The 12,432-nt window shown below is 41.1% G+C and overlaps 1 protein-coding gene across 1 annotated transcript; it reads right to left on the minus strand.

Annotated features, from left to right (window-relative positions):
* Positions 1 to 2,418: 2,418 nt before the first annotated feature.
* On the minus strand, positions 2,419 to 6,030 carry hsd17b10 (hydroxysteroid (17-beta) dehydrogenase 10). Its single transcript, XM_067528223.1, has 6 exons — positions 5,973 to 6,030; positions 4,947 to 5,111; positions 3,801 to 3,965; positions 3,579 to 3,707; positions 3,368 to 3,476; positions 2,419 to 2,777 (listed from the first exon to the last, which is right to left on the minus strand). Exons 1-6 carry the CDS (start codon positions 5,994 to 5,996, stop codon positions 2,587 to 2,589), a joined length of 783 nt encoding a protein of 260 aa, XP_067384324.1. The 5' UTR covers positions 5,997 to 6,030; the 3' UTR covers positions 2,419 to 2,586.
* Positions 6,031 to 12,432: the final 6,402 nt, after the last annotated feature.

A 12,432-nucleotide genomic window follows, 5' to 3' on the forward strand; every position in this document is an offset into this window, starting at 1 on the left:
TGTGTTTGCCCCTGTAATGTGTGGACTTCAGCATTTAAGTTTAGTGCATCAAACTTCTGCAGTAAACCAAGCAAAATCATTCAGGTAAGTCATCAATCGTGGGGTTTTAATTCAAATGCAAATGTATTTCTGCTTTATTTTGTCGTGGTCCTTTAGCACCTGTTATTGCAGTATGATAGAACTAATTGAAGCTCAGCCTTCAGTTGGAGCTGCTTTTGTCATGTCGCTGGGAAAACTTTAGTTCACTGAAAATGCATCAAGTCTTTCTTGTTTTAATATTACAAATCTGTCTCATGAAGGAACTTTTCATATTTTCCTTCAAATGTATGTATATAAATACAATAATAAATGTGTTTTTGCTGTAAAAATGTACTGTAGTTCTCACAGATATTCTCATCAGTTTGTATCATCTTAACTAATATTGCCTCTTTTGTTCTTCTTCTAGAGAAAATAATTTATCCTGAAGATGTCAGATAACAGAATAGGTATATAATTTATTTTTCTAAAGTTATGAAAAAAATACAAAACTTTAAGAACCAGACAGGCAGAAAGAAAACACAGAAGAAAATCCAACATGCTGTACTGAAATACTGTACAGAAAGCAGATAATCAAATATTCCAGAGACGTTACAGTAAAAAAAGACCAAACAAGAACTGTGTGTCCAGGTGACTGAGATCTATGGTAAGATCAGTAGGTATATCAGTGTATGATTAGAGCCCACATAGTGGAGCAGTGGCACACTGGCCTAAAATTATAATAATTAACATTAATTAATTATATAATTAAGAATTCATTATTCAGGACCCAGTTCACTGGATGAGGTGACTCAGAACAACAATGACTAAATCTTCAAAAATGGAAGACACAGTCAGAAAGATTTAAAGTAATCAAGACCAAAGGCAATAAACCACAAATAAACTTTCTCATCCCTTTTTTCTGTTTTAGGCCTAACTGCTGAGGGTAAGTACATGTTTAAACAGCTGGAGGTGGGTGAGGGTTCACCAGTTAACAAATACTGACTGACCAATCAGATGTAAGAGCACACAGCAGGGGCTTTACATGATATGACTTTTGTCAAACTACAGTATTCTTGAGGACTCCACATGTCGTGGTGTTGTCCTGTGGGTCATGCTTTTCTCTTGAGATGAAGTCTGCATTTGCTTACAGGACATGCACTTGTTGGGGGAGTCTGTAATGTGTCTGCTGGTCTACCGGGGCTGCTGGGGATGATCGATGCCTTTGACCAGCCTGGTAATGTCTTCGCTGTTGGTCCCTATGCCAGTGCTGGAGCCTTCGCAGAAGGATTTGAAAACAAACCAGGAAAGCGGCTTCCTAAGGCAGGAGCAAATCCTGAAGCGGGAGTGGGTCACGCTCAGGCGGAGCGGAGTGTTTTTGATGCCGAGGTCAAAGGGCCGAACGCCAGCGCAGGAGTCAACGCCTCTGCGGCCGATCTCGGTGCCAGAGCCTTTGCCAAAGCAGAGCTGGCCAGTGCTTCAGCCACTGCTGGTCCGGTGAAGGCTACAGCCGGTCTGGCAGCAAACACTGGGGTCAGTGTGGGTCCAACAGGTTTAGAGGCAAAGGTGTTGGGCACAGGCTTCTCTATTGGTCCTAAACCCAGCATTTCTCTTTTTGGGAGTGGGATTGAATTTAATCAGCAGTAGATCGTGGCTTTGTACCAAACACAGCTCATCTTGGTTCTGCTGTTTGTCATGTACAATGGCTTCAATGCAGATAATAAATTTGACCTTGACAAGTGATTTTTTTGTCAGCTCCTTTTAATTAAAATACAACCATATTTACCAGTCATTTAAAAGCCTCTTTATCCACCTATGGCCATAACATGTCCCTCATACTCCTTACAACCAGCACTTATTTGGAAAGTAATTTCAGTTTTTCATTAAACACAGCAGCTATGTCTCTTTTGGTTTAACAATCAAAGACTCTGTTGAAAATGCATAGAATTTGCAGCATTTATATATTAAACCTGTTGCTTTATCAAAATACGCGGCACTGACAGATTTCTCACGTTACACTGTTACTGTGCAGACAAGATTTTCACCACGTCCTCTTAAGTCAAAATATTTATTAAAATGACATTTTTAGGAATTGAATTTTAGGCAGCACGGTGGTGGAGTGGTCGGCTCTGCTGCCTCACAGCTCCAATCCACCTGCCCACTGCAGTTTTTCTGCGTGGGTCTCCCAGTTCAAAGACATGCATGTTAGCAGTTAACCCAACTCTCAATTGCCTGTCGGTGTGAGTGTGAATGGTTGTCTGTGTGTGTCTCCCTGTGCCTCCTTACAGATTGACTGGAGACCTGTGCAGGTTGCACCCTGCCTTTTACCCAATGACAGTTGCGATTACAGATAATGAATGGATGAAACGAAACGTATAATGAAAACGTCTTTCCTCCAACAGATAAATCAAATCCATTTGAGGTTTATTATATCTGGAATGGATTACAAATTATTTAATCATGTGCTCTTAACAGTGTTTGTGGATACAGATGAATCCAGTTAGTCACACACACGTTCTCTTCATTGAAGGGGTTCACACACACACGCACGCGCACACAGATACGTCCGTCTCATGGCTGCATGCGAATAGCTCCATCCAGTCTAATAACTTCTCCATTAATCATAGGGTTCTCCGCTAGTGATGTCACCAAGTGGGCAAACTCAGCAGGGTCTCCCAGGCGTGAAGGGAAGGGCACCTGGCGGGCAAGGAATGAGCGCACCTTCTCAGGAAGACCAGCCAGGAGAGGCGTCGAGAACAAACCTGGAGAAAAACCCGGTGTTGTTTTAGAAACCAAAGAAAAGATCATCAACCAACACTAAAAGGCTTTTGTGTCCGTTCCCACTGGTACAACTATTCTAATATTAAATTAATTGTTAACAGTTTTTAACATATCTTTTTAGTGGGTAAATCTTAATCAATGTAGTGGAAACAAAGTAAAATACAATGCTTGAGTAACTGTAAGTAGTTACCACTGACACAATTTTGAAATGAGGAAATATGTCTTCCAGTGCAGCGATGCATTGCTCTGATGTGTTTTTATTCATTTATCGACAACAAGGCAGGTTCATGGTAGGTTCAGGCTGAAGGCTGACAAGCGACCAAACAAGTAAAGAAGATTTTAACATCTGCCGTGGACAATGTGATTAATGTAAAAATGACTGAAGTTATTCTTTAATGAAATGGCTTCATCAGCCATATTCTTCTAATCTCTTTAGAACTTGTTAAATACTGTCACATACACTTTTTTTTTTGTGAAATAAAGTGTGTATAGATGTGCAAAAGTATTTCCTTATAACCCACACTGAGAGAGTTATGCTGTTAATAATCCCAACTCAGAAAAAAATTCTAACCTGGTGCTATAGTGATGACCCTGATGCCCATGGGTGCCAGGTCTCTTGCAATGGGAAGGGTCATTCCCACAATGCCACCTTTAGAAGCTGAATATGCTGCCTGGCCAACCTGGACGAAAAACAAAGGCAGATGAACTAAAGATCCACTTTGCTCTTTTTTTTATTTATTTATTTGAATGGTTTTTTTTTGTTTTTTGTTTTTTTTAAGTACTTGTCCATCAAATGCTGCCACACTGGCTGTGTTAATGATGCAGCCTCTATGTCCATCTGCATCAGGCTCATTTTTCCCCATCTCACCCACAGCAAGACGAATCACATTAAAGGTTCCTGCAATGTTCACCTGCCACAGACACAAAGAGAGGTCACATGATATAAGCTGTGATCTGCATTTCTTTTTCTTCTCTGTGTGTGTGAGTCTGTCTGATCATCTTACATTGATCACACGCTGGAAGTCCTCCAGACTGTGAGGAATGTCCTTCTTGAAGTTATAGGTTTTAACTGCTACAGCAATACCTGCACAATTTACTGCCAGGTCCAGCTTCCCGAACTTCTCTCTGGCCAGGGACACTGCTGATTGGACATCTGCCTCTGATGTCACCTAGAAAACAACACACCCTCATTTTAACCCAAGACTGTACACATGCTACATGCTGCCTGGTTCTTTAGCAGTCAAAGTTTTATGGGTGAGTGGCAAAGACAAGAAAAGGTGATCAAAAATGAAATCTGACGAGACCAAAACTGATCGTTTGTCAGTAGAGTCTCTCCCATCTCAGCTGGCTGAGCCTGTGAATCCTTCCAGAGGAGTCACTTGTGACTTCCCTCACTAGTCTCCTTGCACGGTCACTCTAAGCAGATTTACTCGTGTGCTATATTCCTTCAGTTTTGTAATGATACTAAATACCTATTAGAGAACAGTAAAACAAACAAACACGTGTATTTATACAACAATCCATTAAGCACATTAACTTTACTCATGTGATCTCCATTTAACTAACCTTGTGACTGTAAAAACCAATTGGCTGCACCAATCATGATTTAGGAAAGTTAGTTGACAGGGGTGTATATTTATCCAGTCACTTATTTACAGTTATACATTTTGGATTCATTTATTTTACTTTGTAGAGAGCTGCTTCTAATTTGACTTGAATTTTTTTCCACTGTAATTTATTGTCAAGAACGTCTAATTAAAAATCGACCCTTAGCCAATGTTGCAAGATAATGACATAAAACTATCCAAGGGGGGTGTTTTCCTCTCTATACCTGCTGCAAGTGAACCAATGTACTAAACACTAAAGCACAGTCAATGAAGACAATTGCCAGGTTGGCCTGTCATAGACAGGGTGGTTGGAAAACATGATCAACAGTGCTGGATGATTTGTGAGTGCCATCTGCTGAGCTAAGAGGACATTACACCTCAATTAAATCCAGAATAATGTTTTGTCTCTGTTCACACATGCAGACTTTAGAGCTTCTATTATTAGGGTAGAGCGGTTCTCCGGTTGCTGTCTAAACCTTCAATCTGTAATTTTTTAAATAGGTATACATGTTGACTTTGTGTCTGGATCAGTTCTGGACTTACATCAGCAGGCGCGAAGGTACAGCGGTCTCCCAGACTGTGAGCTAGAGCTTGTCCATCAGAGGAGGGCAGGTCCAGGATGACAGCAGATGCTCCATTCTTCACTAGACGTTCCACAGTTGCCCGACCCAATCCAGATGCACCTCCTGTCACCAGGCCAACCATACCCTACACAACATGCACATACGTGGACAGAGACCAAGAGATCAATGGAGGACAGGAAAACGCATGCAGATTGTTAAAAAGAGGGTCACTGAGAAAAAACCAGTGAAAGGACAGATCAAAACATTTTTATTTTTAATGCAACCTCATACTTAGTTACATCAATGATCTGCCAGACCCTGATTTTACAGGATAACACAGCATTGTAACTGTAGATAAAACTGTGAGAGCTTACAGGATATTTTTGCTCAAATGTAGCACTTTTTGGCAGGATTGATTTTAATGTATACAGTCAGTTAAGCTGACAACATAGACCTGTTGTTATGCAGACATTTGTTCTGTTTTCATTATATAATATATTAATACATTTTGCACTTAAAAAACAGGTTAAGATGCCAATATTTTCACTTAAAAGTGTGGGTGCAGACAATTTTGTAGGACCCCACCAATGTAAGAGCTCACCACGAAAATCTGTTGTTGGACCCAATAGAGCACCAAGCGTCGCAAAGCTCCCTGATACATTCTGAGAGATTTTAGATATTTCAGTACTATGTGCAGGGCAGCACTGCCTGTGGGTGATAAACCATAGTGTTTGTTCTGAATCAGGTGGACTGAGCCTTTAAATTATGTAGAATTTGCTCCTAAAGCGTCCTATCACGGAGTAACGGAGGGATCAAGTTATCAAGACAGAGGACGCTAGTGGTTCCCGACGTTAGGGACACAATTAAACGTGAACTACAGAAAAATGCAAAGTGACAGAAAAACCTGGGATATACAATAAAGCAAGTGTTACACCTATTCCCTGAAAGTTTGTAATATGAACAATACAATACCAAAAGCGAAGGATTTTCTTTCTTATTTGCTCACCTTGATACACCGAATGTTCGCCATTTTGAGGACGTCACGTCAAAGATCGTGTATTTTTGACACGGGACGGAAGTCAGGAACATATTTTTATTGACAGTTGGTAATTTAGTTGGCTTTACTGCCCCTAGTGGACTGGAGTGTGGCGCATGGGATTGGCAGGAAAATTCACTAAAAGCGTTATTTTATTGTAGCCACACTGATGGTCAAATCTCTTACGTTTGTTTTAATATTTAAACGCGTTTCCCCACATAAATTACACTGTGTCACAGCTATCAATGTTTTGACCCCATCTAAAATAAATGCCTTCAAAACTGATTTTGTCAATCCAGACAGTAAACACAGGAATACTGCATTTTGTTTCTGTCAGAAAAAAAACATTCAAATAGATCTTGGAACTGGGAGAAATGTCAGCATTTAAACTGTTCAGGATTTAAATAAATCTAATTAAAAAAAAGCTTTATCATATAAGCTTGTCGGAAATTAAGGACATCAACGGCTACTTGGAAATTATTTTTCGCGATGAGTGGTATTGTAAATATAGAGAGTGTGAGAGCTCTGTCATTATTCTTCTTTGGCTAAAGCATGGCAAAACCCTTAAGTCCCGCCCACGCCCGTTGCGGACCAATCGATTAGAGTTTGAGGAAACGCCTCCTCCTGGTATTGGCTGAATAAGTCAAAGGCATGTTATCCAATCACTGCAGTGCAAAAGGTCAAATCAGGGAATCAACTGCTCCGACGATCTCTCTAGTAAAATACAATTTTATACCATTATGTTCAGTAGTGGAAAATAATGCAACCGCAAGGGGACACAAGCCAGTGTCTTCTTCTGCCAGTCCCGAGTCTGGATAAATGCAGAGGGTTTTGTCAGGAACTGGGCCCGGGAGGGTGGAAATGGCTGTAGTGAAAACTTTCTTCCAGAAGAGGCAGGAACATAGGGTGACATATAAGAGCGGAGGTAGAAGCACTCAGGTGGACGACATCTTGTGTAGATGTTGTAATCTGAGAGAGATCAGTGACTGTAAAGTATTGGTAGGGGAGAGTAGCCAGACAACACAGGATGGTGGTGTGTAAAATGATGCTAGTGATGAGGAAGATCAAGAGGACATAGGCAAAGCAGAGGACGAAGTGGTGGAAGTTGAAAAATGAAGAATGTTGTGTAGTTTTCAGGGAGGAGCTGAGACAGACTCTGGGTGGTCAGGAAGTGCTTCCAGATGACTGGACCACTACAGCTAATGTGATCAGGGAAACAGGTAGGAGGGTACTGTGTCATCTGGAAAGAGGAAAGTGGAATGTATTGACAGGTGCCAGGAGTGTGATGGGAAGATGGAAGGAGAACTTTGAAGAGTTGATGAATGATGAAAATGAAAGGGAACGAAGAGTAGAAGAGGTGACTGGTGTGGAGCAGGAAGTAGCAAAGATTAGTAAGAGTGAAGTGAGGAGGATGTTGAAGAGGATGAAGAGTGGAAAGGCAGTTGGTCCTGATGACAAACCTGTGGAGGTATGGAAGTGTCTAGGAGAGGTGGCAGTAGAGTTTCTGACTAGTTGGTTAAACAAGATCTTGGAGAGTGAGAGGATGCTGAGGACTGGAGGAGAAGTGTACTGGTGTCAATTTTTAAGAACAAGGGAAATGAGCAGAGCTGTGGCAACTACAGAGGAATAAAGCTGATGAGCCAATGAAGTTGCGGGAAAGAGTAGTGGAAGCTCAGCTAAGGGCAGAGGTGAACATTTGTGAGCAGCAATATGTTTTCATGCCTAGAAAGAGTACAACAGATGCAGTATTTGCTTTGAGGATGCTGATGGAGAAGTACAGAGAATGTTAGAGGGAGTTGCATTGTGTCTTCGTAGATTTAGAGAAAGCGTATGACAGGGTGCAGAGAGAGGAGCTGTGGTATTGTATGAGGACATCTCGAGCGGCAGAGAAGTATGTTAGAGTGGTGCAGGACATGTATGAGAGCTGTAAGACCGGGGTGAGGTTTGCTGTAGGTGTGACAGAGGAGTTCAAGGTGGAGGTGGGTCTGCATCAAGGATCAGCTCTGAGCCCCTTCTTGTTTGCTCTGGTGATGGACAGACTGACAGATGATGTTAGACAGGAATCTACATGGACTATGATGTTGTCAGATGACATTGTGATTTGTAGTGAGAGCAGGGAGCAGGTGGAGGAAAATCTAGAGAGGTGGAGGTCTGCTCTGGAAAACAGAGGAATGAAGATGAGCCGCAGCAAGACAGAATACATGTGTGTGAATGAGAGGGACCCAGGTGGAACAGTGAGGTTACAGGGAGCAGAGGTGAAGAAGGTTCAGGACTTTAAGTACTTAGGGTCAACGGTTCAGAGCAACGGAGAGTGTGGAAAAGAGGTGAAGAGGCGAGTGCAGGCAGGTTGGAACAGGTGGAGAAAAGTGTCAGGTGTGTTGTGTGATAAAAGTATCAGCGAGAATGAAAGGAAAGGTGTACAAGACGGTGGTGAGACCAGAGATGTTGTTCGGCTTAGAGACAGTGGAACTGAAGAAAAGACAGGAGGCAGAGCTGGAGGTAGCAGAGCATAAAATGTGGAGGTTCTCTTTGGTAGAGACAAGGATGGACAGGATCAGGAATGAGGACATCAGAGGGACAGATCATGTTAGATGTGTTGGAGATAAAGTCAGAGAGAACAGATTGAGGTGGTTTGGACATGTTCAGAGGAGAAACTGAATATATCGGTAGAAGGATGCTGAGGTTGGAGCTGCCAGGCAGGAGGTCTAGAGGAAGACCAAAGAGGAGATTTATGGATGTAGTGAGGGAGGACATGAAGTTAGTTGGTGTGAGTGAAGAGGATGCAGGGGACAGAGTTAGATGGAGGCACATGATTCGCTGTGTTGACCCGTGAAAGGGACCAGCTGAAAGGAAAAGAAGATTATGTTCAGTGGTGGAAAGTAAGTACTTTGTTACTGGCTCACAGTATCACACAGTAATCTTGTTTTTTTTCCACCCACAGCCTTATTTAAAAGACTTATCTGACATATTAGCAGTACTCAAAGGGAGTCGGTACTCTGTAATTTTATTCTTTGGTGTGTTGTGCCAAGTTTAGCCTGTCTACAGAGATCTGCATTCACTGTACAGGAGCCCACACAGCTAAAGGTTAAACCGCAAGACTGATGATCTATTTCCAGACATAAAGCTACTAAACCCATTGTGCCTTCAAATAGGATCATTGAACATGGTCTCAAAGTCGATTAAACAATAAAACGAGCAGCGCTCCAAACGTTTTGTTTACATATTTCTGTTAACTTTTTTTTGTTTGTGCATCCTGAGCTTTTTCTCAGTGTTATATTCTTAAAATCGCTGAGCTCCTATACGGTTGTCGTCATTATGCCACGTTACAACATGAGTGGTTTAGAAATGAAACGAAGAAAACACCAGATCATAGCAAAAACGGATTCAACTCATCATTTGTCTATTAACATTAGTTAGTTGATGCTTCCACCCCCCACCAAAACAAAGCATCACTGGTCCACAGACAATAAATAATAGTCTTTTACTTTTTAATACTTTAAGTAAAATATAAATCATGTATTTACTTTTACTTAAGTAGAAATGTCAGTGGGTACTTATTCTACAAAATGTCTGTGTTTTTGTACTTTTACTTAACTAAAGCTTTTGAGTACTTATTCCACCACTGATTATGGTTATTGTTGAATGACTTACTTGACAGCTGGACTCCAAAAGACTTTTTCTTTTAAAGGTAAATAGTATGTTCAGGCACTGGAAAGGATTTTACCCACTATACTTAGTCTAGTAGGCCCCAAGTCCTTTATTTGAGTCAGGCGTGGAATACAGATTGGGTAAAAAGTCTCGACCAGTAAATATTTTATTAATAAAACACTAATAAATGGCAAAATTCAGTTGTTACAGGTTTACTGTTTATTTTCATTATACACAAGGAAATATATCCTATTGTTAAATGACACAATTCAATCAATCAAAACATATTTATAGCTTCACTATAAATGTAACATGCTTACTTTGCTAAATCCACTTATTTAACAGCAGATTTTAACACTTAAAGAGGTCAAGTAGTGAACATGTATGAACATACTGCAGAAGCTGGAACACAGTGCATCATGCTGCCACATTGTGGAAGGCAGTAAGTTGTATAGTTGTATCTCCAAAATAGGGGTTGCAATATCCCACACCCCACAACAACACAACTTACTACCTCACCACAGCACAGCTAGAATCACATCTGCCTGACAAACCATTCAAACTGAATGCATTTCCTGCCCGTTTGAAACAACTATAGTAAATCTGTTCCACTGTTTGACTTTATGTAAACAGAGATGCAGTTTAAATGAGCCTACATTTTTGAATACAACTATTGCAATATTTGCATGTTTCCGGGTACAGCAGTGGACTCTACAGTTAAAAAAAAAAACTGAAACTAGGGTAAAATACTACCATATTATATCCTCTACTCGAGAGTCAGGTATTGTCTTCTTTACAGTGTCCGATGATCAGAGCAACAAAATACAGAATATACCTGGACAAATTACTCCAATGTTAATACTGTTGAACAGTTTTAGGCTCCCTAGATGTTTAAATTCTTATCCTAATACAGAAGTGTCCGATCAGTCCTAAATTCCTTCTACAGCATGGCACCAGTCCGAGTATACAGCCACAGTTATGAAGAACTAGCTTCAGAGCGAAACAAGACCATGAAGGAGTCCTGAACTAGATTTCATGACACTCACAGAGCCCAGATTTCTAACATCACAATCAGTCTGGGATCACATGAAGAGAAAGTGAACAGAGTGATGACTTCAATCTACAGAACTGTGTGTCTGGAACAATCTACCTGGAAAGTACCTTGAAAAATTGCATTTAAGGTACTAAGGAGAAACAATGACATTTTAAATGCAAAGGGTTATAACAACTTCAGTAATTTCCTGCACTTTTAGCATCTACTGACAAATAATTCATGACATTACTTTTGATGACATTCTCTCTTTACTGCACATGTTGTAAATCTTCAAGTGTTGGTTGCCAAATGCAACAGAGGCTCCAGTCACCGTGGTAACAAGAAATGGATGAGGCTGGCAGTCTTCCTAGAGTAGGTGATGGCCTGGTTGCCGTGAGAAAGACAGTAGGCTGTATAGTTATCTCCCAGATCTGTTGTGATCCTAAAACTATACAAACTACTACCTCATCCCACAGCTCCCCATTCTTCTGGAGTTCAAGTCCTCCACATCTTTATACATCCAAATGTAATTCCTTACTACACAAACCATATCTAAAGGGTTCTTGGTTATACTTACAGACTCTACTGAGGACTGAGTGGAAGGAATAACGTGAGGAAACAAAAAGGTGACTGATTCTATTAAAATGATGTCGCCTACTTCTCAGGGGGCTCCCTGTCCTTGAGGAGGATCTTCAGTGCCAAACGAGTACCTGGTGAAATACAAGACACAAGCTTGACAGAGGGCAATTAGACACTAGCACACACATATCCTCATCATTATGAAACTAACGAACTGACATAATATTGCTAACGTTCTCTGCTGACAGCCTATATCATAAATCACGTTAGGCTAACAGGCTAAGTAGAGAACCACCTCAGCCTTTTCATGCTCTCTGCATCAAAAGTGGTCATGTCCAGTAAGAACGACCACTGACTGCTGTTAAGCGCTGAATAATTACTTCAGCATTTAACTGGAGCACCAATAGTCTGCTTCGGAAGTCGGCTAAGCAGCTAGCACACAGTGTTAACAAGCTAGCTGACAGCTAGCTAGAATTGGCGGTTCTCGACATCTCAGTTCGGCTGCTATCACATCCGCTGAGCCAGTCACGCTCACATACCCGCGACTGTCAGGGTCGTATGTGTCACTAATGGCGAACACATTTCCGTACGTGGTCTGTTTGGGTGCCAACACGAAGCAGCAAGCTTTCACCCCAACGCCTTTACGCCGACCAGGTGGCTCCCCGTATCATCCTCGCCATCTTTCCTTAAGCAGCGGGTTGGTTTGTGGTTGCTGCCTGGTTAAAACTGACGGCAGGGCGAAATATCTCGATATCTACGAGTCTGTGGACGAGACTTCAGCTGAGTTTTTTTTTTTTTTTTATAATTCCAGCTACACAGAGAACATGTCACAAAAAGTGTATGTAACATCAAAAACGTGGTTGCGCAAAAAGAAAAGAAAAAGTGGAAACTAATACATCATAAATAAAATACTTAATTACAAGTAAAGGTTTTGGGTTCGTGAGTATGATGATGGATAATCTGGCGCACAGGGCCCTTGGTCAGCTCCTACAAAAATGCAATAAAGTCAAAGTGAAAAAGACACGAAACGACATCAAACCACACAGCCATGGTGACTTGGCCTAACAAAAGTTGTTTTTTGTCTGTTATGTTATGTTTCGTGGTCTTTTTATTCAAGTCGTATCTGGTGTTTTCTTTATATTTTGCAAGTGAAGATCATGCTCCCACTCA

This window comes from Channa argus, chromosome 13, assembly GCF_033026475.1.
Source record: "Channa argus isolate prfri chromosome 13, Channa argus male v1.0, whole genome shotgun sequence".
Lineage (NCBI taxonomy): Eukaryota > Metazoa > Chordata > Actinopteri > Anabantiformes > Channidae > Channa > Channa argus.